The sequence below is a fragment of the Moschus berezovskii genome, chromosome 9 (assembly GCF_049115385.1).
Source record: "Moschus berezovskii isolate FMDL1 chromosome 9, NW_MosBer_1.0, whole genome shotgun sequence".
Classification (NCBI taxonomy): Eukaryota; Metazoa; Chordata; class Mammalia; order Artiodactyla; family Moschidae; genus Moschus; species Moschus berezovskii.
The window spans coordinates 68,906,245-68,933,735 of NC_142468.1; the positions used below are offsets into that span (position 1 = coordinate 68,906,245).

The following is a 27,491-nucleotide window of genomic DNA, read 5'->3' on the forward strand; positions in this document are numbered from 1 at the left end:
CAGGGAGACAAACGACAGATGACAGGACGCCTGCTCCTGGAATCTGACCTTTGATGGTGGACATTTAAATTCCTGCCTGGGGTCATGGCATATAACCAGGGAAAAGACCATCTGAGGCAGAGGATCTCCTGTGTGCCTCCTGGTCACAGAGTCAGCTCCAGAATCTCTTTCCTTCCTAGATGCTATCACCATTACCCTGTCCTTTGGCTCCAGACATTAACAGGCTTATGTTTAAAATAGAAAATGCTTCCTGGGACAAGTAGAGCTGAGTCTATCTATTTACAAATTAGCTGGATCTGTTTATCAGAGAGTGGCTTGGTCCCAGGAGGGGGTCAAGCCTATCTCCTTGTGGGGAGCTGGTGAAAGAGCACAGGCTGAGCTGCGGCTCCAGGCCAAGTGATAAGTAGGGGCTGGGGAAGGGCAGGGCCCAGCCCTGTTAGGGCAGGAAGCACAGAGGAGCAAGGGAACCGGTCCGGCCTCCTGCTGTGTCAGGCTGACTGCCTCTCCCAACCATTGTGTTATCTGGCAGCTCTCATCTGGCCCTGCTTGGGGGCGCCTTCACCAATGCTCCTAATGGGAATGGAGGGACCCCCAGACCCGAAACTGACTCTGCCGCCAGTCAGCTCTGTGATCTCAGGGCCCCGCTTTCCTTCTCTGCGTTCTGTTTGATGAGGGCTGCGTTACACGGCCTTGGGGCTTCCCTTTGGCTTGATACTCTACAGTGATCCATCCAGGGCGGCCGGCTCCTGTCTGGGGCAGCCCTTCCCTCCTCTGCGCTCCTCCCCACGGACCTGGGATTGTGCTCTGCATGCACAGCTGGTCCCTGTCTCCCTGCACCCTCTGTGCCTTCTTGCACAACTCCCTAGGGAACCTCATTCGAAGCTGAAAGAAAATGGAGGTTGGAGGCGCCAGGCCAGGACTGAACCAGAGAACTAGTCCTCCTGGTTTTAAGGTTTTAACCCTGCCACCGCAGCAGCACTCAGAGGTGGGGTGGCGGGCAGGCAGTGGGGGCCTTGAGCAAGGTGACTGGTTCCTTGCTATTTGCCCTGCGGTGGGTGAGCGGGCTGGGTTCCTGCTGCATGGGACTCAGAGACCAGAATTGGGAACCAGCAGACCTGAGCTTCCTGGTCAGGCTTCTCTGAGCACGCAGAGCCCCTCCCTGTCCCCAGTCCTGGGCAGCCTGAGTGTGCAGGAGAACACAGCCCTGCCTCCTCTCCATTAGCCAGAGGCCCGAGGCCCCCCAAGTCTTGGTGAACTTGGGAAAACCAGAGCCAAGCAGAAAGGTGTCAGCATCGCTGACCGAGCACTTCAAGGGTGAAAGGTCACCACAGAGAGCCCATGGGTGTACAAAAAGCCATCATTGTCCCTCTGTAAAGTCTCTGCCCTGCCTGGTGAGTCGTGATGAGGTTTTATAGAAAATGCTGGCCAGTGTGAGTGCCCCTTTGTTGGGGTGGGTATGGTGCCATGGAGTTGTAAGGGAACCTGTCCCCCACCACCTCCCTTCCTGTGCTAACTACCCCCAGGGTATGAAAATCCATCATGTTCAGCTTTCCTTTCCGCTGTCTGTTGAAGGGCTGTCAGCTCTCCAGGGCAAGGGTTCTGTCTTGCACACTCTTCAGCTCCCATCCCTCACCCCATGCTGCCACCGTAGTTTGGCTCCCTGCAGTCAGGCCATCGTTCCTCACTGCCTGAGAGCCAGTGAGCCAGCACAAGGTGCCAGTGGCGCCTATAACCCACACCTTGCCCAGAAAAGACAAGTCCTCTCCTTTATCCCACCCCTCACACCTCTCACCTTAGCCCCCCATGGGCCCTCGGACTGAGTTTGGAAAGGGCAGCTTCCAGGATCAGTGGGCCTGTTAATCCCAGACAGGAGGGCCAGCCTGCCTTGAGGAAGTCAGGGCTCTTCTGGCTTCCGAAGCTTCCATTTTCCATGATCTAGTCCAACCTGTCGGCTAGTTCTTCTTTTAGGGACAGGCTGCAGAGGGCCCATTATGAGGTTTGCTAGCACGCTTCCTACTGCCTGAGTCTCCTTCCCACTCGGGTGTCGGGGGGCATCCAGCAGGAAGGACTCTGCTTCCGGCCACAGGTCAGCTTCCCCCAAGTCCTTCTGGCCTTCTGAACCCAGAACAGAGTGCACAGAGGGCCTCTGGGGTCATCTGGGTGAGCAGTGCGGTCTCTCAGGGTCTCTGCCTCCTCCCTGTCCGGCCCTCCCACCCAGCCCAGCCAGCCACCACCCTGCTGGCCTGCTGTTTGTCTGGTGCTCCCCAGCTGCTGCCTCTCTGCCCCCAGCCAGACACTAGCTGTTGCTCAGCTCTGCATACATAGGGCACTGCCAGGTGTGGAGTGGCCTTTTCCCAGGCAGTGGGAATACCCCTCAACTGGTAATGCCACAGCTAGTAAAGACTCCCTTTTTCCTTGCCCTGGAGCCAGGTATGGGGGTTAAATGAGTGGGAGACATTTGTGTTCATCCTGACTCTGGTCCCTTGAGCTCCTCTGGGATAGGAGCATTCCTGGTCATTTTGGGGGATTATGCGCAGAGTGGGTTTGCCCTGGTTGGAGGCTGCTGACCTGCCTGCACCTCTCCCTGTGCCTACCATGTTCCAGATTTCTCAGCTCACCAAGAATGTCTGTCCTTGGGGGGCTGAAAGGCCCATGCAGCCCCCAGCTTCCTCCCTTGTAGCCATTGCAAGGTGCACAGAGCTTTCCACCCAAGTCAGGGGCTCCCAGGCCTGCTCCCGGGGCCAACGCCACTTCACAAGGCACCCCAGTCACCAGGGCTCCCAGGTTTGTCACTCCTGAGTTGCAAAGGGGACCCCTTGCTCAGCCCAAAGGCCTTATTCTTGACTAGGTGAGCTTCTGTGAGGCTGAGTCCCAGGCCCACTAGGCCTGGGGACCATGCAGTCCAGAGCTCATCCTCTACTTCAGAAATCTGGTTCCCTCCAAAATTACTTAAGGAGAGACCCCAAGCAGGACCCTCCGACCTTGGTGTGTGGTATCAGGGAAAAAGCAAACTATACCATGTGAGCCTTGCTTCTTGTGGGGCGGGGTCGGGGCAGGATGGGGCGGGGGACTAGTGCTTTATAAACTGGAGCTCAATGGGCCTGGTGTCCCTGAAGCCGACTAGGGCATTAACCCTGCAGGGGGTCTGGGGCCTGCTCTCATCCCAGCAGTCCCCTGAACTGGGCTGATGCCGAGTTTCAGAGTCAGAATCTGTGCCAAGTCAAGCTCAGCATGAGGGTGTGACTTGGATCCCAGGCCCCAGTGGATGCTCCATAAATATTTGTTGGATGAACACATGAGGGGAGTGTCCCAGAGGTGGTGGGGCCTCCCGGAGGGGCCTCCTGGTGGCAGTGCGCCGCCCAGCAGGAAGGGGAGGTGAAGGCAGAAGTAGCGGAAACAAGCATTTCTCTCTCTGGCTGGGGAGCCAGAGGCCAGCTTGGACAGGGTTGCTTCCAAATCCATCTGGGAAGGGGGGCAGATGGGGTGGGGTGTGGGTGTGGGGCTCCTGAGCCCAGAAACCCACAGCTGCCACTCCTGTCCCAGATGGTGGCAACCCAAACACCTTGGCACCCCCACCCTGCCCGGGGGGGCCCGAGCCGCAGGGACCTTACCTGAGCTGTCCTTGGGCAGCTGGGCCCTGAGCTCCCCACTGCAGGCCGCCGCTTGTCTCTAGCTCAGGAAGCGGCACTCCCTTCAGGCAAAAAAAAAAAGGAAAAGAAAAAGAAAACCTCAGTGCTTTTCTCACTCAGCTGCTTCTCCCGAAGGCTCCTGGTTGGTGTCGCCCTGCCTCTGTGGGCACAGCCTCCTCCCTCCCAGCGGCTCACTCACCGGTGTGCCTGTGAGGCTGCCAGCTGTGTGGCGGAGGTGGGGGCCCATGCCCCTCGGCCTGGCACATGCCAGAGCATGCCGCGTGGTGTCGAGGGCCTGAGGGGCTGGCCCTCTGGGTCCTGAGTATGGGCAACCGGAGCCCTGGGCAACATCTTCCCCAGGGATGTCCCCAAACAGGCTTGGTGGGAAACACACGTGGGTGCTGACTGGCACCGCTGGAGAGGGACTGAATTCCTGTAGGAAGCTGAGTGCCCAGGGCTGCCAGAAGAGGGGCCAGCCCAAGCGCTGTCCGGCACTCTGGGGAGTTGGTTTCCAACCTTGGACCACTCCCTACCCTGGCACCCTATGTGTCTCTGTCCCATGGACTCAGTGGGTCCTGGGCCCATCTGAGCTGGAACTGCGTCTCACCTGCTCAGGCCAGGTGCCTGGCATCCTTTTCAACAGCACCCGTCTTGGGCAGGCCCAGCATAGGTCAGGGTGAATGGATGCCGGATCCCCCACCCCCAGCTCTCACTGGTCCCCCTGTGGTCTGCTCTCACACACTTGCTCCTCTCTTTCTCTCTCTCTCTCTCTCACACACACACACACACACGTGGGGCCACACCCAGCAGAGCCACCTACCTTCCCCAGGCCAACCTAAGTCAATCCAGCCTCGATCTCCAAGTGCCACTCTGACCCTAGGAGCCACTCATTTATAGAAATATCTCACAGGAGGTGTGTTCAAAGCCAGGCAGGAGGACTCTGGTCGGCTGGACCAGACTCCCCTTCTCTCCCGACACCTCCAGAGGACAGGCCGCCTCATCACCTTATCTGCTATTGCACTTTGCCGACTGACGTCTCTCCCCGGGCACCTCGGTCCCCCACAGCATCTTCCATATCCTTAGGGGGTGGCGGCAGGCTTGTGGCAGGTCCCATCTTCCGTGGAGCCCCAGGTAGGGAGGGGAGAGCTGGAAGGGGCGGGACCCAGGTGCAGCTCCAAGTTTCCAGCTCCCAAAATAATCAGATGCAAAAGGGAAGGAAGAAATCTCCAGGCCAGCGGGTGACTCAGTGCCCGTGGGCCGGCTTAGTCACCTGGATGGCTGCTCCTGGCTCCCAGAACCTCAGGCTGGGAGGGATGCCCTGCTCCCTGCAGCCGGCAGCAGCAGGCTGTGAAAGGGAATGTGGCCACGGAGCCCCAGCTGGCCCAGGGCTCCCAGCAGGCAGGCTCCGGCTTCCTCCCCGGCCGCCTGTCCCTCCTCCACCGAGCACCCCGGCTCACTTTGGGATTTCTCCATTAAATCCTCAGGCAGCGACCTGCTCGTTTGGGGCGCCGAGCTGCTCCAACGTTGCTTGGCAATTTTGATATCGTCGGGGGTTGCCATGGGGAGGAGGGTGATGTCATTGACACAAAAAAACCCACTGAATTTACAAATCAGCTGGGGCTGGAGCTATTTATAAAAACACGTTTTTTCCTGCCTTCCTTTACTGAGGGGGAGGCGGGGGAAAGGGCTGCCTGTGCTCTCAGAACAAGCCTCCCCGGTTCTCCGCCCCCAGGGCTGCAAGACCTAGCTGCGGGGCCACAGCTGGCTGAGCCTCCCTTTTGGGGTCTCGGTTGGTTTTGCTGTGAAGAGTGAGAAAGCGGGAGGGTGCTGGGCAGCATGGGCATCAGCTTCAGGGCTTGGTAAGGACCCTTTGTTTCCCAGGCCCTGCTCTGAAGTATCGGCCTTTGCAGGTGGGTGCTTGAGCTCCCCTGGGGCCAGGGAGAGCTCAACCTTGCACAATGCCCTCCGGGTCCCCGAACCCACCCATCCCTTCACTTATCTTCTCCCAGTGCCCAAGCCCAGTCTCGGCCCCCTGCTCCTTTCTCCCAAACTCACCCACGGTCCTGTTGGAAAACCATACTATCCATGGTTTTGACCATCAACGTGGAAATGCTCACTCCAGAGCCCAAGTCACAGCTGCCAACGTGGGCACCACCTTCACCAGCCAGTTCCCATCCCAGTGCCCACTGCTGCTGACGGTTAGATGGAAACCCACCATTCCCCTCGATGCTTCCCCACCCCCGCCCTTTATATCCAAGGTGGCACTAGGCTGTTCATGTTAATTTTGAAAACTCCTTCATGAATTTTCTTCCATAAAGAAACAATGTGGTGTTTGGTTAAAAGCCCAGGTTCTGAGCTTTCCATCCCGAGTTCAGATCCCAGCTTTATCGTTCATCAGCTGAGTGACTTTCGGCATGTTATATAACCACCTGGACCTTGATTTCCTCATCTGTAAAATGGGGATGATTTCACCTGCCTACAGGGTTGTGGGAAATAAGTGAACAAAGCTCCTGGCACAGGAACTGCTCATCCTGAGAGCTCAGAAAACATGAACGTTCTCAACCTTCTGCTTCATGACTGTACTGTTTGGGGCTCACTCTTATCCACCCACCAAACGGCGGCAGGTTAATCTTCAAAACGACGACCCCAGTCACCTCCCATGTGAAGGTCTCAGGCGGCACACATAGACATTTTGATAGAGCTGTGCAGTATGGGACCACATGGCCTGCTTAGTCATAAAAACTCAATTAGGGTTTCTAATTACCAGTCATCTTGAGCAGAAAAGGGATTTTTTTTTGACAGTCATCAGGTAACTAGCTCCCAGCACTGATAAGAAATCTGGAGAATCAAGTCCGAACAGAAGCCAGGCAGTACAGAGGTCTCTAGGCCTCAGACTTGACTCTGCAGATTCCACGCCTCCCCCACCTGGATGGAAGGTGCTCCCACCACGTGCTCCACCTGGTGCGCCTCTGGTCTGGTAGAGCAGAGGGTAGCCTCGTCAAGGGTTCCCATTACTCACATGGGGTGGGAAAGAAGGTGCAGGTGCTACAGGAAACAGTGTGGGCATGAGTGCTCAGTTACTCAGCTGTGTCCAACTCTCTGCGACACCCATGGACTGTAGCCCACCAGGCTCCTCTGGGATTCTCCAGGAAAGAATACTGGAGTGGGTTGCCATTTCCTCCTCCAGGGAGTCTTCCTGACCCAGGGATCAAACCCACATCTCCTGTGGCTCCTGCATTGGCAGGTGGATTCTTTACCACTGAGCCACCTGGGAAGCCCCAAAGGAAAGGGTGCTGGAGGTCAGAAACTAGTCAAGGGTCACCATGGGTCTTGGCCACTTTCAGTCATCCTTCCAAATTCCTGAGAGTGGATAATCAGACATTGTTGATTCTGTTAGTCTGTCTTCAGGGACTTCAGGAAGCTGACGCCTGCACAGACTAGAACTCATTTATTCCTCTGTATAATGTTGCATGGATTCTTTTTTTTTTGACAGGGATTCTTGATTTGGTGTGAATTGCTGCCAACTGAGACCCCTTTCCTCACAGGTTGTAGACAAGGGGAAATCTGTCAGCCATTGGAGGAAACTCTTCAAAGGTTTGGCTGCCTCTTGTAGGGGGCAGCCAGGCAGATGCCTGCATTCTTGGGCCACTGCTTGGGTGCTCTGCACCCTTTGTTACCCCAGCGGATCACCTCTGCTGATCCCAGCAGGCTGAGCTCTCAGGGGCAGGAACCCCAGCATGGTGCCCGGCACACAGTAGATGCTCATGCATACTTGGTTGAGTGAACAAAAGTGTGAGGAGGTTCTGTGCTCTGCCCCCCGCCCCCGCCCCGTATACTTGAACACAGTGAGTCATGGAGTTGCAGGGGACTCTAAAATCATCAGCCCCGCCCTGCCTTCCGCAGGTGAGGAAACTGCAGCCCCCAGAGATGAAGTGACTCAGCAAAGCCATACAGGAAATTAGAGGCAGAGCCAGGACTGGAACTCAGCCTTCCTCCTCACAGGCCGGTGATGCTCCCTTTGCTGCCCACGCAGGCCCGTTCTTCTGAAGCCCCAAGAGTGAGGTATCTGTTGTTTAGTCCAAAGCAACAGTGGTGCTGTCACCGTGGGTTTTTCTGCCTTTTACTCTTGGCTCCCAGGGAGTGGAAGCGTGTGAATTGGCCTAGATGGTGTCGTTACAATTAATACAGTCTTTCACTTTTCTCCACTTTACTGTTGAAAATGGTGATATTCTTAAAGCCTCAAAAGCAGCTTGTCTGGTTGGCACCATTTTGGTGGTCAGGTTCCACTGGATTGAAAGCTTACACCGAAATATCCCACCGAATGGCTTTAAACAAATCATCTGGGGATTGGTTTGGAAAGACCCTGTAATAGTGAAGTCCTCACATTTTCATAGACGAATGCTTCCCAGGCTTTCCTTAAGAATAACAAGTTTCAGAAACAAAGTCTAGGGTTCTAACGTGTGGGAAAAATGCCCTTTTACTGCCAGCTTTTTCTAGATCTTTAGCTTCTTTCCTACACTTCCCGCCTCCTTTGTGCTGTGTGTGTAGAGGGTGCTTCACGTAGGCCTTTCTGACGGCTGTGCGGGCCTGTCTCCACCTGCCTACACTCGTCAGCACCTCTTGCCAAAGGGCTAGGAAGAGAGGAACAGATCTGCCTGCCCCCACTGCCGTCCCAAGCCGGGGCAGGCTCCGGAAAGGAAGGGCTGGGACTAACGAGCAGCTGTCGTCATTGGACGTCTGTGTCCTCCATTCCAGGGCAGGTGTTACCTCAGAGGTGGCCCTCAGCCCACAGCCTCCAGGTCAGAGGCAGGGGCCCCACCTTCAAGAGATTTTCCCAAATGGCTTCCCACAGGGCAAGTGGGGTTCCCATAGCAGATGCCTTCAGAGCCCCCACCCACCCTCCAAGGTGCTGGTAGCAAAAGGGAGAATGACCAGCCAAGTCCTGGGGGTCCTGGGTGGAAAGGAGCCTAAAAGGCCTTGTCATATAAGGGTGCTTGGGTCCCTTCTGTGCCTCTCCTCCCGCTCTGCCCATTTCCCTCCTGTGGGGGTGGGGTGGGTTGAGGAGCCCAGGGTGACGGGCACGCCCTGGTGGTGGAGCAAGGTGTATGGAGAATGCCTGGTGGGGGGCTGCGAGTGTGACTGGTGGGACTCTCCACCATGTTCCTGGAGTGCCTGCTGGGCTGCTGTTAGGGACTTTCTCTAGGAATGCTTCTTCAACAAAAGCAAATTGGAAAAACTCAATTTGACTCCAAAAGGAATTAACTATCCAGAGAAGGCAATGGTACCCCACTCCAGTACTCTTGCCTGGAAAATCCCATGGATGGAGGAGCCTGGTGGGCTGCTGTCCATGGGGTCACTAAGAGTCGGACATGACTTCACTTTCACTTTTCACTTTCATGCACTGGAGAAGGAAATGACAACCCACTCCAGTGTTCTTGCCTGGAGAATCCCAGGGATGGGGGAGCCTGGTGGGCTGCCGTCTGTGGAGTTGCACAGAGTCGGACACGACTGAAGCGACTTAGCAGCAGCAGGAATTACTATCGCTGCTGGCCATTGGCCTTGCTGCCTGGCCACTGACCTTCTGGCCTTGACAGAAGGCCCTGCCCCGGCCCTCTGACTCGAATTAAAGAGGGTATGATGAGGCCTTCCAGAAGCCCAGTTTGGGCTGCAGAACCTGCCTGGACACCAATGGGCAGGGCAGGCGGGGAGGAGGCTGAGGGGCCACAGCGCAGACTGAGGGAAACAGGTATCATTCCCTGAGAAGCTGGTGTAACAGCTCTTATGCTAGGAACCTGGTGGCTACAGTCCGTGGGGTCACAGAGAGTCAGACATGACTGAGTGACTGAGCACACATGCCTCTACCACCGCCCCACCCCTCCCAGCCCCTCTGCTTGTGGGGAAAGCAAGAAGAAAGGGTGACAGAATCGTGGCCAGTCAGGAGACAGACCCAGAGCAGACTGCAGTGTTAGCAGATGGCCTGGAGAAGCAGAAGGCGGACATCACTGTGTATGGCCTTCCCTTCTGGCCCCGCCTGGCACTGTGCTAGTGGGGACACAAGGGAGGATTCAGAGCGAGTCTGGTGAGGGTGCCTGATCTTGACCTTCAGGAGAGGTTTTTTCTCAGGAGTAACAGGATTTTTCAAGTAAGTGAATAGGGAATTAAACTCTTTTTCCAGAATCGTTTGTGAAAATTCCTGGTTTCATGAGATGGAGGTGGCCACAGAAGAAAACACGTTAATCAAGTATATACCACGTTCCAGGATAGGAAGGCTCAGCTCTCCCTGCTTGTTAGATCACTGAATTCTTAAAACACCAAGGGGGAGGTATTATCCCAATTCATGAAGACGAGGAGTCTGCAGCTCAGAGTGTTTCAATAACTTTCCCTGAATCAGCTAGGAGGTGGCAAAGCCAGGGTCGGCGCGCAAGCCCTAGCTCCTGCTGTAATGCCCTGTGCCAAGGAAGGAAGCTTTGGCGTGACTGTTTCCGGGGGACACTGCACCCTTCGCCTGAAGGGAGCCACTCAGTCAAGATCTGGCCACAGCCTGCTCTGACTGGGCTGAGTGCTGCCTCTGGCTGACTTTCACTGCTATGTGACAAGGACACAGACTTTAACTTAGAATTCAGGAGGGGGTCAGCCCCCAGTTGCCAGTTTAGTGGCTGGCAGCAGGTCCAGCAGTGGCATTTCCCAGAAATGAGACTTCCTGGGAGCAGCCTCAATGGGAGGGGCTGGATCCCCTCTGTCAGAGCAGGGGAAAGGAGGGGCTAGAGGAAACTTCACTCAAAACACAGCTAAAAAGAAAAGCCTTGGTGACGTGGGCACCCCTTCGGTGAGTAAGACTGGTCTCCGGAGGCTTTAGGGGATTAACCCTGAGGCGTTAATGGTAACATGGGGGCTGGCTCAGAAACTGGTCAAAGTTGCAAACTGCAGAGTCCCAAATGCACAGGCCTCTGCCATTCCAGGCCCATTGCCCCAGGAGAGCCTTCCAGACACACCTGAGCTTCTGCTCAATGAGCAAGGGCTAGGGATAAGCCTGGCAGCACAGGAGAAAGCACAGCAGCAGAAGCACATACATGGAGGGTTCCCACTGCATCAATGACTGGCCAAAACACTCATTTTCTTGAGCACACATTAGAGACTATGCACAGTGCTAAGCCCTTGCCACACATTAACTCATTAAATCCTCCCAACAATCCAATTAATGAGTCCATTCAATAAATAGCTATTGAGTACTTGCTAGGTACTAAGCTCTGTGCTAGGCGCTAGGGATAACTTTGTGGACAAGTCCCTGTCCTCATGAAATTTACAATCTAGGTGGGAACTAGATTTTAGTTTTCATTTTAGAGGTGATGAATCTGAGGCCTCCTGAAGTTCTTGCTCAGGTCACTAAGTGACAGGGCAGGGGTTTGAACCCAGGCAACGTTGCAGAGTCCAGGGTGGTGTTTTCCTACCAAATTCTGCCTTTTTCCCTTCCCAACACCACCCATGCGCAAGACACTACCAGTCGCCTCTCTCAGTCTGTCTCATACCCTCCTCTGACTTGCTGGAAGAAGCCCAGCTTGTTTGCATGTACCCTCTCCCCTTCCTGTGTGCTCAGGGGAGGGCTCCTCCCTGGCACCAGCCCTGGGGGTAATCTCAATTAGTCTGAACCAATCTTGGTAATTCCCTTCTTTTTGCCAGGGACTGGTTTAGACCCTAGGCATGTGACAATCGAGACAGGAGTACAAGTTTGCCGAAGACTTTTTGGGAAGAATTTCCTTGCACTGCTCCAAGCTGTTTGGCTTGCTGTGGGAGCCAACTGGGTTCCAGAAGGGGACCAGCCTGAGGACAAAAGCCAACACGCTGAGAGTGGAGAAACAGGGAGAAGCGGGGTCTTCTGTGAATTGCTGGGCTTCAGGCTGTTATGTGAGATAAGAGATATTCTTACCCCTTATGCTAGTTCAGATTTTCTGATTTTTGCAGCTGAAAACTACCTGATACAAGCTCCAATCCCTGCCATGCCCTGATGATCCCCAGGACACCGTAACCCATGCTGGCCCTCACTTCTTCAAAGTGTCCTAACACATCTACTCAACTCCTTAGCTCTTGGTCAAGCCTTAACTTGAGATGTCCTTTGACGTATTCTCTATATTGTCTTAGCCTTTAACCTATAATATCCTGTTCCACTAACTAAATTATAAACTCTCTGAAGGGAGAGAGCATGCCTCATATTTCTTTATATCCTTCATGGTGCCTGACATTAAAAGTGGATCCCCAGTAGAGTTTATATTTATCGGCTAATCATTTTTGCCACATTCCAAGAGATTATTTGCTGTCCTGAAGGGGGTAAATGAACATGTTCCAACAAAGAGTACAACAGGAATCAAAAGGTTGCAGCCTGAGCGAATAGGAATGTCAGGTATCTCCACTGTGCTGTAGATTCCACGATGGGTTACACTGGCTCTGGCTGCCTCCTGTACCCAGCTCTGGGCTGACTGCTGGGCAGAGATGAATCCACTGCTTGCCAGGAACCATGTAACATTCAAGTTTAGCAACCATATTGTGTTAATTCTCACAACAGCCCTTAGCACTAGTTTATAGATGGCAGATTGACCCACCCTGATCAAGCAGCCAGTGTGGAGCAGACCTGGGGTTGCAGCCCAGGTTTTCCATTCATGAATCAAACTCATAGGACTTCGTGCATTCTATCTTTCCTTTTTCCTATCAAGCAAGTGGTCACTTTTCATCCACTGGCTCAGGGGAAGGATGCAGCAGAAGGTAATATAGAAATGGTTCTGAAAGCCTAAGCTCTAGCAGCAAGAGTCTCAGGAAGAGACTAAATACCTTGGCCTTACATTGGGTGCGTAGGCCCTGTGCCTAAGCCAGAAGGGGTTTTCCCTGGTGAAGGAGAGAAGAGAGGGCAGAAGAGTGACATACATCTACAGATGGCTAGAGGAGAGGGAATCTGCATCCTGCTTCCCACCAATGTGGGCAGTAAGACCCTGCCTGATATGTATCATCAGGGCAAACAGGACCCGAGGCAACATTTAAGATTCCTGTGCTCTGAACATGGCCAAGGAGCAGCAGAGATCTGCAAGCCAGGACTGAAACAGCCCTGTGGGGTAAAGATGAGACTAGATGCACCTTCCTGATAGCTTAGAACTTGGCTGATCTTGAGACTGTTTTAAGTACAATTATTTGGTTTCCTGAAGGTCACTCCCAACAGAAATAACTATTTCTCCTTTAGAATACAGAACATCATGTTTCTTTCAACTGCCTTTATTATATTACAGATTTAGCTGTACTCTGTACAGTAAATTATAGTAAGGCCCTAATCTAGCTGAGGTTCCAATTTACTCAAGAAGTTTCCGGAGGACTTTAGACCACATTAGCACTAAACCAATACAAAAACCAATAGAAAACCAACACAAAACCCAATACAATACACATTAGAACTAAACCAATACAAAAAAAAACCAAGTATCTCTACTAAAAGCTTTATTTAGTTCTAAATACTCCGTAAAGTAGGCACTCAGGTTATCTTCACTTTACAGAGGACAGCACTAGCTCAGAGAGGATAAGTAACTCATTCATCGCCACACAGCCAGGGTTTAAACCCAGGCATTCTGGCCATAGAGGCACCATAGGCAGGGGGCCACCTCAATATTGAGGAGATTCTAGTAGGCCTTACGCCTGTGAAGCTGACCCCTTATAATGTGAGCACACATATAAGCTGTAACTCTGCTATAAAAAGACACATGTGCATGCACCTATCCAAGCAACTAATGGCATAATGCAGCCAGGAGCTGTGGGGCTACCCCAGTGGCCCACACCACTTGTCCACATGCTAGGGAGGGTACTGGATGTGCCTGCTTGGGTGAGTTCTGAGTGAGTGGCTTCCCTATCTGTTCAGTGACAGGGTAGGTGATCTGGAAGGTCTCTCCTAGCAATGCCAGTTAATTTCTGCCTGCCTGATTCCTTCAATTCTCTGGGACTCCTTGCCTTGCTGTGCCACACACTCACTCACCTTTAGCTGTCTCACTTCCTGGAATGAGCCAGTCTCACTGAAGCTTCATGTGTCATCCTTTTCCGTATTTTTATCACTTCATTCTAGAGTTACCAGGTTTTTTTCAATTCTGTTTTAAAAATGCAAAGGCAAATGTATATTCATCTTTCTGTTCACAGATTTTAATGGGTATTTGTTTTTATGAAATGCCATCCTCACTTAGCTAATTGTAGGAATGAAGCAATTAAATGTATCACAGGACCAGGCCGGCAAGATTAAAGAAACATACACAAAGTGATACGCTAGAAATGAAAGTGAGATGATTCCAGACACATCTGCAGCCTAGGAGAGATTTTTCCTCCTCACCAAGACTCTGATATAACTAGTTTTTGAACTTGTGGCCACATTTTTTCACATTTTAATTCACTTTTTTAAAAAAAAACTCACTACATATTTAATTCACTCCTAATTTCTAGGACTATATAAAATTAATAGACAGTCCTTTGCTCACAAGGGGTTTGAGAACTAGCAGTGTGATTAGGCAACCACTACTAATGGCAAGCCACTCCAGTACTCTTGCCTAGAAAATCCCATGGATGGAGGAGCCTGGTAGGCTGCAGTCCGTGGGGTCGCTAAGGGTCGGACACGACTGAGCGACTTCACTTTCACTTTTCACTTTCACACATTGGAGAAGGAAATGGCAACCCACTCCAGTGTTCTTGCCTGGAGAGTCCCAGGGATGGGGGAGCCTGGTGGGCTTCCGTCTATGGGGTCACACAGAGTCGGACACGACTGAAGTGACTTAGCAGCAGCAACTTCCCATGGAGAAGTCAATGTGAATTAGGGGACAACACTGCTAGGGAGCTGAGACTTTGCTGTAGGAACCTCTAAAGAGCAAGACTATTGGAAGTAGTATGCTTTGATGGAAAAAAGTATGTTTACAGACATTTAGCCTGAGTTTATTAGTTTGTTCTTAATCATACTATGTCAGTTTGTGGAAACTCAATGAGCTTTTATACGAAACCTATAAAATGTTTTTGTTTTGAAACAAGTCAAATTTTGTCATTCAAACCCCAGTTCAGACATAGGAAGTTGTAACAGTAGGAAGATGAGAATTTTAGAAAGAGTATTTTGAATAGAAACATTATAAAATATTTGAACATGTATGGATTTTTAACATACCAAAGATGGAAGTTTAGATATATTATTTTCAGTAATGTAAAATTGCTTTTACTCTCTCATTTTAATTCCAAATTAATCTTGTTTTTATATTTGGATGATAAAGTCTCCTAAATTTCCTGCTTAAAAAGCAGAAACCCAACATTTATTAGGGCTTTTGTTTTTTTAATGTGGAGAAGGGAAAAGATGACAAAACCATAGACCATAATTTCTTAGCCTAGATTATTCCACAGACATAAAAGAAGTGATCAGAATGTTCAAAGTGCTCACAAATGCACAATTGAAAAGTAAAAGCCTTTATTCATTCCTCTTGCTGCCTCTCTCCTCAAAGACAACCACTTTTTCCCCCTCAGTTTTTTTTTTAAACATAAGCTGAAATGTGTGGAATTCTACTTTCAAAGTGTAACTCAGATTCTGCCATCTCTACAGGCTCATGCCAAATTGGAAGACCTGGGCTTCAGCACCAATGCCCAAGTGTCACTGGCATCTACAGAAATAGTCTGATTTTACCTCTGCATTAGTTTCAGGCTCCTCTTCTCCCAGGGTTGGTTGCACTGATTACCCCTGTGGGATTCATGAGACTTTGAGGCAGGAAGGACAACTATTACAAACAGTGCTTTATCTTTGAGCATCTGTGCCAATGCTTCTTTAAGATAAAATCTTAGGAAAAATTTCTCAGATTTAAATATTGCCAAATCATCTCCTAGTAGTTAACAATCTACACTCCCACTAATAACATCTGAGTGCTATTCCCACTCACCCTCACAATGTTCAACCATTTACTGTATGAATGATGAATATTTCACTTTTATTTTGCATTTTATTTAATTAGGAATGAGAGTGAACAACTCACATGTTGGCCATTGAAATGTTTTTAGTGAATTGTTCATGCCCTTTGTCTATTTCTACTGGTTTTCATTTTTTTAAGAGTTCTTTGTACCTTAGGTATAAAATAGTGCTTTGACTGTGCTCTAGGCACTGGGGTTAAAACAAAGTAAATCCCTGCCCTTAAGGAGCTTAAATTCTAGTAGTGGGATACAGGGGGAAAGGATAAAAAATATTTCTATATATGCTATGGAAAAAATAAAGCAGGATAAAGAACAACAGAGAGTAACAGAACAGCAGTGTGTGTAAGGGTAGGCATGGTATTTTGTACAGAATAGCCAGGGAAGGCCTCTGATAAGGTGGCGATCTGAGAAGACACCTGAAGGGGAGTAGGGGAGTAATACATGTGAAGTTATGCGAAAGAATATTCCAGGCAGAAGAAATGGAAAGCTAAAAGTTCATAAAGAAGGAAACTAGTTGGCATGTTTAAGGAAGAGAAAGGAGGTGGGCATGCTACAGTGCAGTGAGGAAGGAAAAGGAATCAGGCAAGAGGTGAGGGAATAGCCAGGTTAGACCTGGTAGGGTGTTTCAGGCTGTGAGAAGTCTTCCCATTTTGAGCTGTGTGAGACTGGAAGCCACTGGAGGGTTCTGCTTTGACTGGAGGTGGGTGGGGGAAGCGGAGACTAGTTATAAGACCTTGCAATAATGCAAGTGAAAAATGATGCAAACATGTGGCAAGTGATTATTCCTAGTTTGAGCTTAGAGTTTCTTTTTTTGGCGAGGGGAGACAGTGACTATGTTAGGTTTTGTTTTTTATCTATTATAGTAATAAATAGCAATCTTCTTGGTTTATTCTTGGTTTTACATCACGGACAAAAAATTACAAAGTCATCTAGTATATTTTCAGCTTTTTACATTAACATTTTTGATTTTTTTTTTTGTAGGTAGCTATGAAACAGGAAAGACTACTGCATATAGCAGTGCAATTCATTCATTGCACAAGGGTACCAGGTTGAGAGGTTAAGTGGGGACTGAAATCCAGTCAAGCTACGGTGCATAGGAAGGTACTGAATCCACTAGGAGGAGCCTTTTTCTAATGTGCACAAAGGTGCTGTGTGAGTTAGGGATTTCCAGGTGACTCAGTGGCAAAGAATCCACCTGCCGAGAACATCTGGGTTCCATCCCCGGGTCATGAAGATTTCCGGGAGGAGGAAATGGCAACCCACTCTGGTATTCTTATTTAGGAAATACCAGGGACAGAGAAACCTGGCGGGCTACAGTCCATGGGGTCACAAAGAGTAGGACACAACTGAGCTCGCATGCACGCTGTATGAACTAGTGCTGATACTGGTTCATCCTCTAATTAAGTTCAAACTCTAATCCATGCTTCAATACCAGTTACTGAACTGCCACCTTTATCCTATTAAATATTTGTAGCTTCTTATGTCTTTGGTGGAACCAAGAACCTCCTTAAAATTGAAGTTTGCCATAATAAATATATTTTTAATGCATTTTCCTCACTAGGGAAGTCTTAATTTTAGGAACCAGATTGGAAGCAAATTTGGTGTAAGAGTTGGTGAGGCTGGAGGAAGAATTCCTCTTTTTCCAAAGCAATAGAAAAGAAGCATTTCTTTGCTTAAAGATTTTAACCTAAATACAAGAGTCATTTCAAAGAGCTTTCTGCTAACCCTCTGAAAGGCTTTCTTATCTATCTTGAGATAACAGCCCAACTAGCAGTCTAAAGTCCTAATGCTATAGGAGCTCTTTTTACTTCCAGATTCAGGTCTGGCAGCAGAGCACTGTGATTGGGTGGAAGCTTTCTTGTACAACTGTCACAGGGGGTGAAGACTCTAACAGTGGGAGAAGATTAGTGGATGTACACTGTGAATGGTGAGGCACTATATTTCCATGGTTTCTCTTCAAACAAAAGTGAAAATCCTCTTTTCAACTGTGTTCTTTTCCTCAGGTCCATCGTTACACTATCACTGCCTTAGTGAGACAAGAAATAACCATTTGAAGGAAGCCAAATAGAGGCTTCCTTCTCCCAAGACAGACAACATAAACTATAAGGAAGAGGCAAATGCGCCCACTTTATAGTTTTAAGCTCAGGCTAAGAGAAAATGAAGACATCATAGGTCCTAACCGATCAGGTACTATTTTCTTCCCTCTACAAAGAAAGGATTAGAAGGGAAGGGGAATGCAGGAAGAGGCGGCAAAACAGTTCCAAGTTCCCTAATAAATTAACTTCCTCAGATTTTCCTCCCTCTCCTCAGAGCAGACTTTCAGAAATAAAGCTTTATCCATAAAGCAGTGGTTTGTCAGTCATACTGTCAAGGCTGCTGAAAAATTCACTAGATGGAAGCTAAGCCTGTGTTAAGAAAGAATCTAAATTTACCATCCAGCCTCAGAGTAATGACTTTACATGTCAAAGCGGTGGATTGAGAAATGAGAGAACAGCAGAGGGATAGATGGGTTCAGTTACATAAAAGATACAGTATATAATTTTATATCTTTAGTTGTACAAGAAACAAACATGAAAATGTATCAAAAGTCATATTTTGGTTAAGAGCAAAAATTTCTAAGTTGATTATCCTTCAGATGCAAGTCATGTTTCAGTGCTTCAAGTATATATGCTTAAATATTTTTAGTTAAGATATACTTAGAATCTTCTGCTTTCCAGCAATTTTAGAGCAGTAACAGTGACAACTAGAGTTAAAAAAAAAATCAGGCACCAACATAAGAGGCACAATTGATAATTTTGATATTTAGATATGAAATAGTTTTCACTGCCCTTTTCTACTGATTTTCTTCCCTATCTCCAAACCTGATGTAATTCAAGCTTCTGTTTAGTGGTCTAATACTTCATCTAGACCTATGTACTCCCAAATGATTCCATGTGTCAAAGTCATCTTTTTATTCTAACATTCTGCCTCTTCAAATTTTTCAAATGAAAAACCTTCTTCTAATCCTTCATTAACCTTGCCCCTAACAAGTCATTTTGCATGTAACAGAATGATGATCATTCCATTTCTGAAAGGTTGCTAAAGTCCATTCAAACCTTTTCTTCCCTAACTCACACAGCCCTTATCAAGAGGCCCAGCAGCAGTAGCACCACTAGATTATATAAGTACAACCAAGGGGCGTAATGGATAAAAAAATGAAAACATTAAGATATAATAAAAACAACTTTACCACTTGAAACTTAAGAAAATTTGGCCTTGTATAAACCATTTTATCTACTTTTCAACCTAGACCATTTAGTGGAAAGTCAGGAACACCTACAGGAATGGTTGGCTATTCTGTATTATTATGATCCTATAATAACAGTTGCAAGTCTAGAATACACAAATTTCCATGGTAAAGTAGCTCCTGTCTGCAAAATAAATCTGCTATTTATCTTAGTTGGCAAAAAGTAGATGATGTTAGAAGCACAAATTTAACAAATACTATTTTATTATTTACAAAATACATAGTGATCATAAGAATACATATAACAAATTACAAATGGGAAAAGTACAGGGAAAAGTTGAGGCAAATGTGTTAAATGACAGCAAGGTACCCATTAATATTGAATCCATTTAGAATAAAACTGTTCTTTGTTAAACTTAGTCAAGGCCAAGAGTAGGTACATTGTTGAGCAGAAAAATGCCAGTTACCTAGAAATATACTTCTACCAAAAAGTAGAAAAGTATTAGCAGTGTACCTAAATTAAATCACAACATATACAGATCCAGTGTTCCACAGTACAACCATTGGTTTTAGGCAGGAATCTGTGAGAGGCTTGACTGCCTATCTTGCTCGAAGAGGAAAGCCCCAGGACTGATTAACTTCCCCACTTTCCAAAAAGCTTTGTTCAGGTGACTTTGGAATGTGGTGTCAAACACCCCATTCATTTCTGCTGCAAGTTCCCCCAGAACAGACACTGTGGACTCATCACTGGCATTCAGAATCCGCAAAAAGAATTTATTCCACAATTCACCATCTTTTAGCCTAAAAATATATAAAACCGTTTTCATCAAGATTAGGCATACAGGAGTTTGAATTCTTTCTGTGCTTAACTCAGTGGTACATTTATGCACCAACATGGTTTAAGGTAATACCTAACTCTAGGGTTAGAGATCACTCAAGTAGTGTCCTTTGAAAGCTCAAGGTGAAACTACCGAAAAAAAAAAAAGACTACCACAGTGGGAAAAGTTATAATACAATGAATGCACCTAAAGGGAAAGAAAATCTTTCATTTGAATCTATAAATTTCCTCCATGTACTGAGATGCAGCACTTCTCTTCTACAACTAGAAGAACAACAAAATTTGTCTCCTCTCCTCTAACTTTCCTAACGTCTAGGTCATTAGAAAAACGACAGCTTCCTCTTTCCCCTTGCCCAGTAGTTTATTATCTTTAAACCTTCTCAGAATCTTAAGCTTGACTGAAGTAATTACTGCTGAAGTCTACGATGTCTGTATTAAATTTTTTTTTAATCAGATAAGTTTCTATTATTGTATAAGGCAAGGTTGTTAGAAAATCCTACCTGCCCCTACCTGCTTCCACTTGTGTAAGACTCATTTAGGACCATAACCAACTGGAGATACCTAACTCTATCCTATATTATGCCTTAATTATATTTCAAACCCATTTTGAAAGTATATGTTAGAGACAAATAAGACTGGCCAAATTTTGAGTAAAGAAAAACAACAATTCAATTGTTGGGAGGGGAAAATGGAAGTAAAGTGGTGTTAAGGTATCAATACTGATTTTTCTTTTAACTAAAGGGTCTATTAGTGGTGATAGATTGTTATACTTATTCTGGGAAGTTAACAGCTATGATTAGGTAAGATAGAACATGGGATATTTAGTAAGTATTACGAGCAGGCTTGAGGGAATATTAAGGTTCTGAGACCAAGCAACCCTTATTAAGAGAGTATTTACTTCCTCACCAAGGAGATTCAATTCTCTGCTTTGGTTTTATCCATTCATTAAATAAATAATAGCCTAAAATTAGTATGCAATTTAGAAATTTAACTCTCTTCAAGAAATGCTTATTACCTTTTCATAAAAGCAATTAAAAAGGGGTATAAGACTAACACCAATTGGTTAGATGATTATTCTCACAAAATGTTTCTATTAAGACTTCTAAACTGAGAGACTTCCATACTCCTCTAGTCAACCTATATGTCATATTTATATATCTAGGTTCAAAATAATGTCCTGAAGCTGAATAGTTTGATTCCCTTTTTATTAATAATTCTTTTGTCCTGCACAAGGTACTCCACTGAAGATCTAATGAAAACTGGTTAAAATTAATGAAATCATGGCATTTGGATTAAGAAACCAAGCTGTCAAAGCAGAGAGCATTGTAGATAAAGAGAAGATCATTTGGACAGGCAAAGACCCTGAAATCACCAATACTTACTCAGAAATATTTTGGCTAAGTTTCCAGAGGGACCCATCCCAGAAGACCTGTAGGTGCTCCTTGAACAATAATAAATGTGCTAAATCTGCTATACCAAACAGATCTACCTGAAATCACAAAAAGCACTATCAGCTAAAATCATTCTTTGCTACTATGATGCCAATTTATTTATATAGGAAGTTGACAAGCATTACAGTGCTTAGCTAAGTTTATTTTATGACATTATTTTAGTAGACTGTTCTTATCCTTACGGTAAAGGGAGAAACTCCCCAAAGAAGTGAGCAGCAGAGCCAAATCTAGGAATTACCCTTAAGAACAAAAGATGACAAAAATATCTGGACTGTCAAATTCAAATTTTATACCTACTAAATATGTATGGACTCCAGCTGTGATCTAAATGTGTTGCACATGACTAGTTCAGGGTTATGCTATATATTCAATCAGCAAATGCCATATATCCAGAGCTGAGTCAGAAGGGATTTTTGCATATAATGCCACCATATAAAACACTTTACATTTGTCCTAATGTTCTTTTTATATACATTATTTCATTAATTCCTCACAAGAATTCTAATGTACATACAGCAAACTATTATCTTTATTTTACAGAGAGGATCACAGAAAATGATTTACAAAATACAACACAGATAAGTGGTAGAAATGGCCCTGACACTTAGGTTACTGAATTAGTCATGTGTCTGCACGTGTATGTGTATATTCTTCAGTGTTGTGACAGAAAAATGGTACATTTTTCTTGACTTGGTGATATATGAAAACTAGGTCATCTGTTTCAGGAGAGATAGTATCAGTAAACATTAGCTTTCATGGCTTATTTAGGTAAGAAAGAGATTAAGAAACCCTCTCCATATTTGCTCTGGCTTATTTTACACTTACCTGGTAGGGAGAAGAACAGTTAGCCAGGATCTTTTGTCCTTCCAGGGTCTGTACGGTCCGAAAGCCACTGAGGTTAAAAACGTCTAGCTGTGACCTAAGGTCAACACTGTAGGAAAAGTCCACTATCTTCAAAGCTTGATTGTTCTTATTAAAATCATAGGGATCGTGGATTCTAAGCCCAGATTTAAGAGAAGGAGATTAAAAAAACAGGCCATGAAAGAAGCTGCATAGCTGGTCTTTAAAAAAAAAAAAAAGGAGAGAAATAAAGGAGGTACTGCAGGTGTGCTTTAGCTATGCCAATAGCTCCCTCAAGTGGTTAGTTATGAAAATTCACCTATCCACCCAACTGGGCAATGTCAAGAGTAGTTTACTGGCATAAGCTATAGAAGCCAAAGTGCATGGTCACAACAGAACATTTATCAAGTTTCCATATTATATAAACTAAGTACTAGAAGCAGAATGCAGGCCTTGGCCTTGTACTGTAGACATTAACATATATAATAGCAATAATTCATACACTAACAAGGATTATGATGGAGGAAATTAAGCTTTTATAGGTGGCATGGCCTTTTTGTTTACTATTATAGATAAGGCTTTCTGAGTGTCATTCAGACTCCTTCCTTGAGTTTAATTAAAAACAACATAAGACTGTTTTTTGGTAAAGTGACACCTTTACAAAATACTGTAAACTATCCTGTTTACATTAAACTAATACCATACTCTATCTTACTCTTATCTGTAATTCCAATCCTTATTTCCTTAAAAAATACACACACAAACAACTTTATAGCACTAATTCACTACTGATTTTCCTTGGAATTACCTATTTCATGTAATAAAGCTGTTCTCCAAAGAGATATAGGAACTATTTATATGAGGAAAAAATGGATTGTTTTTTATATGTTCCTTTTCTTTCTCTGCTTTCTCAGTTCCTGATTGATATCAATGGCAGGTCCTGGATTTCTAAACAGACGCTTTGATTAATCCTATCACATATACCTCCACAGCACCAGCTTATCTATTTTACTTTAAAATTTACAACTTCCCATTTTTCTTTACAATTTTATTTTGGCCATAAAACTGTAATCTCCAAATACTTTCAAAACTTGGGAGAGATAGGAAACTGTTTCTTAGAATAATGAAAAGCAGAAAGGTCTCCTAACTCTCTAATCATCCACTCACTGTTACCCTGGGAAAGACATTCCACTTTCTTGGATCTCATTTTACACACACACAATGTAGAAACTGCATTAAATGATTTCGAAAGGCTCTTTCAGTTCTTTGTCAATCTACACAAAATTTCCTATTAAATTTGAAAAGTTGTGACATATTAAAAGGCAATGTCCCTTGAACATTATGTGGTTTTTCTGGAGTCCTCTGGGGACTGAGAGGATATCTAAATATACAGAATACAAATGCCCAATCCTAAAAAGGCTTAGAAAATCTCTTTGCCTACAATTCCTGAGAAACGCCCTGTGAACTCTAGTACTATCCCTCTGAAATTTCAGTGCTGTGAAACAGTCAAAATAAAAACTATACCAGGGTTTTTCACATTTAGAAACATATGGGGAGATTTTTGGTGATCACAATGACTGGTTGACTGTAACTTATATTTAATTGGGTGGGAGGTAATTACAGGGGAATAGATATAATAATCCTGAAATGCTTGGACCAGACCTGCACTAAGTACCTATGGTACTCTGGATGAGAAATGCTGCTGTTTTATGCTTGGGGAAGCCTTTAAGACTCCACCATCTCAGGAAAAAAGGTAGGATGCTCAAGTTCTTTTGGTTATGATTGCAAGAATACATTGGAGATTCTTTTATTTAATTTCCATGCCAACTATGATCTGGAGTCTAATTCAGTTCCTTCTTACAGAATAAGTAGTCAGGAGAAATGCAGAGAATGATTCCAGCCTTTAGTGTACACCAAAGACCTCAAAGAGAAAGTAAACTGCTTACCCAAGTCACAAGCTTGGGATAGAAAAAGCATCTTTAAACTACACTGCTTACTCAAATACCATGAGATCAATGACCACGAGAAGGGTGTACTGGTCCTCTAGTCCTTTCCCTAAAACAAAAATTGTTGACCATCTTTGCCTTGTTTATGCCTCAATGTTTTCTATATTTTCTTAATTGAGTATGTGGGTTTCATCTCTTATTTCCTGCTCTGGGCTCACCCTTGAACTTGATGGCTAAACTGGATTTCAACACTAAGCCCCTTTTCTTGGCATGGTTTGCATTTGCACTCTGGTATTACTTACTTCTCTTGGCAATTACCTCAGCTTGGTATGATTTAAACTTTGGTCTTTGAAACTGAGCAGTGCCTCAACTTTGCTAGCAATCTACCTAGTTCTGCGCTGGCCCTACACAAAGAAACACTAGACAATCTACTTCACATTCCCCAAATATTTATCTTTTACATCTCTCTTAACAGGAATCATCACAATAGAGTTAATTCTTTTTTTCTGGATTATTTCCTCAATGTGTGTTTTTTTTCCCTTTGAATACTTTTAAACTATTCTCAGTGATTACTGACTTTTAGGAAGCAAATATCCTCTTAACATACAGGGTTCTTTAATACGGTATTTATCAAAAGGCAAAAGAAAATGGAAACTACCCATGTTTTAAGTCAAAGCTGATAGAATTATAAAAGAATGAAAAGGACCAACCTGTTTCTAAGAATCAGACTCCTTGGACTCAAGTCACCATGGACTATTTCTGCTTTGTGTAGTTTCTCCACCATTGTTAAAAGGTTATAAATAATCAATACTGTCATTTCATGGGTAATAAACTCACTGTGTTGAAGAAGATCCTGGAAATAGAAAGACAGAAAATTATTTAAATTGGGGTGACATATTCAATGCCTTGCTTACTGCTGTACTCTTCCTGGCTCTCTATTAGAATCTGGGCTCCTTTGTAGGTTAGTTTCTGTCCCACTTTTAACAATGCTGCTCTCTAGTAAGATTGTTCATACAGGGTGAGGCTGGCCCATAGTAGGATCTCTATATAAATGGTAATTTAAAATTATCCTCATGCCAACAATTTTGGAGAATTCATATTACCATCAAAATTGTTGCAAAACCATCATTACATTGTATACCTGAAACTAATATAACATTGTATATCAACTATACTTCAATTTAAAAAAAGAGATAAGAAATGAAATAATCTCAGAAACATTAAAAAAAATAAAATAAATGATAGGAGAAATAATCTCAAAAATACTAAAAAAAAAAAAAGCCATAAAATTGTCTTAAGAATATTCCAAAGAATAAAATCACATATTGTAGGGATTCTCTGGTGGCCTAGTGGTTAGGAGTCCAGGCTTTCACTTCCAAAGGTCCTGGTTCAATCCCTGGCTGGGGAACTGAGATTCCCACAAGCCCTGCAGCATGGTCAAAAAAAAAGATATATTGTGTTTGGGTTCTAAAAATAATCCAGAGGGGTAGTACAGATAAAACAAGAGTGGCAAAAATAGACTCTGGTTTCCATTCCTCATGTAGGGAACTTGGAAGTTGCTACCCTGTCCAAACATGTAAAAAGCTGAGCAAACTAAAAAATCAACAACTCTTCTAGGATCAGTAAGTATAGGGGGAGCACCCACATTTTTGTGAATTTTACCTCTAGGAGCAGATCAGGTTTTCACAGAAAATATCGTAGAAAAATCCCCCTACTGTTTCCAGCAGGGGGAGGGGAAAAAGAAACATTTGAAACAGGCCAGAGCACTCTGTTCTTTTTAATAAGACCTGCCTTCAGGGGAAACTAGTTAACCAGAGCCTAACATACTGGGATATTATCAGACTACTTGACCTTGGATAAGAGAAATACCCAATTCAAGCCCACTCCCGCTATTTTGTCGCACCTAAGCTGGGCAGGTGGGAGGTATGGGGGGCGGTTTAGGAAACTGAGAAAGTTGTGAAGTTCACAGTCCAAAGGCATATGCGCATTACAAAAGATGATAAATAATAGCACTGTACGACTCTTTCCTTCCCCTTACACATTATCAAATTACTAAGGGCAATTCCTTTTACCTAGTACATCATGTCTGGCTATCAAGAAAAAATTACAAGGCATACTAAGAGGCAAAAAACACAATTTTAACAAGTATCAAAGCCAGACATGGCAGGGATATTGTATCAGACCAGGAATTTAAAACAAAAGTGGCCATGAGCTGGTGATGATCATAAATGACCGGGTCATTATACAATTCTGTCTCCTTTTATATGTTTGAAAATTGACATAATAAAGAGTTAAAATGTATTTTTGGTCAAAATAACTTCGGAAAATTAATTAGTCTATTTCTAGAAGATTAATAGGAATTGTGTACTAAATTCCTTTGCCAAATGGCATACAAATCTCTCTACTTGAGGATATTAAATGGTATGTTTTCATATTATTGCAAACCTGAAGGGTGAAGCAGTTTATATATTGATGCCAAATGATACAGCCATCTTGGTATTGATAACAGCTACACAAATTATCATACTCCTCATTTAAACGTTCCTTTAACTTGAAGTTGATATAAAAGTCCCACGGGACAGGTTGAGAAGATACCTGTAAGAAAATATATTTAAAAAATAAAAGCCATTAGAATCTATGGTAATGGTTGGCAGATTGAAAACGTTCCCTCCAGCCCTTCCGATATCCTGACAGATATAAAAGTAGAAAAGGGATATTTGAAAAGGCATAAACCTCTAGTAAAGAACAGAGCAGCAGGATATTCTGGAAGCTGGAAACAGAATATTAAGAGGTAACAATCCACTTAACAGACCCAAGAAAGCTGATTCTAGCAGTGGAGAAAGCTGACAGCAACCAAATTTATATTACAAGACCATCTTTCTGTAATATAAAACCAGTAGCACTAATTATCTATAGAGGTAAAGGTGAATGTGGAGCTAAAACTGGAGGGGTTGAACTCTGTTAAAGAGAAAGTTAGACCCCTGACTACCCCTCCGGCTCCTGTAGCCCAGCCTAACAACTGCCTCTCCTTCATTTTTGAAGACCATTTTTTTTTTCCCCTAGAGAATATAAAACAGAAGGGCTCTAGACTAAAGGACACTTATGCACTGCTGAGGGTGGGAATGCCATGTGGAAAAGAAGAAAAAGTTTATTATATGTCAAATGTTAAGATGTACCTTCCTGCCCTTCTACTTTCTAGACTAATTTCCCCATGAAGCTGTTAGGAGACTAGCAGCCAGGATTATATACCTTAGGTAAGAAATCAGAAGTTTTCTCTGAGGTATCTGATAAGCTCAAGAGAAAAGACCTAAAGACTAGGGGTTTTTCCAACATCAAGGTCAAATGAGATCATTGTACAGTGAGGCTTACAGCTGTCAAGGTCCCTTCATATACGTAGCTTTAACTGGTTTTCTAGAGACCCATACTTAAATATGAAGAGAGAGCCAAAGACTTGAATAAAACCTCAAATATGAAAGATGGAGATCAAAACAGACAAAAGAAAATAGATGAAGCAGGGAGAAAGCAAAATTAAAGCACTGTTAATATACTCAGAGAGGTAAGGAATATTTCATTTTTGAAATGAAGAACAGAATTCTACAAAGAAGAAAAATT

At 45.1% G+C, this 27,491-nt stretch overlaps 2 protein-coding genes across 3 annotated transcripts in view; both read right to left on the minus strand.

The window, feature by feature from the left end:
• PAK6 (p21 (RAC1) activated kinase 6) overlaps nucleotides 1-4,789 on the minus strand; it is a 36,991-nt gene extending 32,202 nt beyond the window's left edge. The window contains exons 1-2 of the mRNA XM_055436359.2: nucleotides 4,450-4,789; nucleotides 3,612-3,691 (exon numbers count right to left, since the gene is read on the minus strand). The gene's annotated coding sequence lies outside the window, so the exon portion shown is untranslated. The remainder of the gene's footprint in view (nucleotides 1-3,611; nucleotides 3,692-4,449) is intronic.
• Nucleotides 4,790-19,089: 14,300 nt separating this feature from the next.
• BUB1B (BUB1 mitotic checkpoint serine/threonine kinase B) overlaps nucleotides 19,090-27,491 on the minus strand; it is a 53,064-nt gene continuing 44,662 nt past the window's right edge. For both annotated transcript variants that reach the window (XM_055436355.2, XM_055436354.2), the window contains exons 19-23: nucleotides 26,325-26,474; nucleotides 24,590-24,732; nucleotides 21,919-22,090; nucleotides 21,025-21,131; nucleotides 19,090-19,605 (exon numbers count right to left, since the gene is read on the minus strand). In XM_055436355.2, the coding sequence (XP_055292330.2) occupies nucleotides 19,374-19,605; nucleotides 21,025-21,131; nucleotides 21,919-22,090; nucleotides 24,590-24,732; nucleotides 26,325-26,474 (804 nt within the window). In that variant the 3' untranslated portion in view covers nucleotides 19,090-19,373. The remainder of the gene's footprint in view (nucleotides 19,606-21,024; nucleotides 21,132-21,918; nucleotides 22,091-24,589; nucleotides 24,733-26,324; nucleotides 26,475-27,491) is intronic.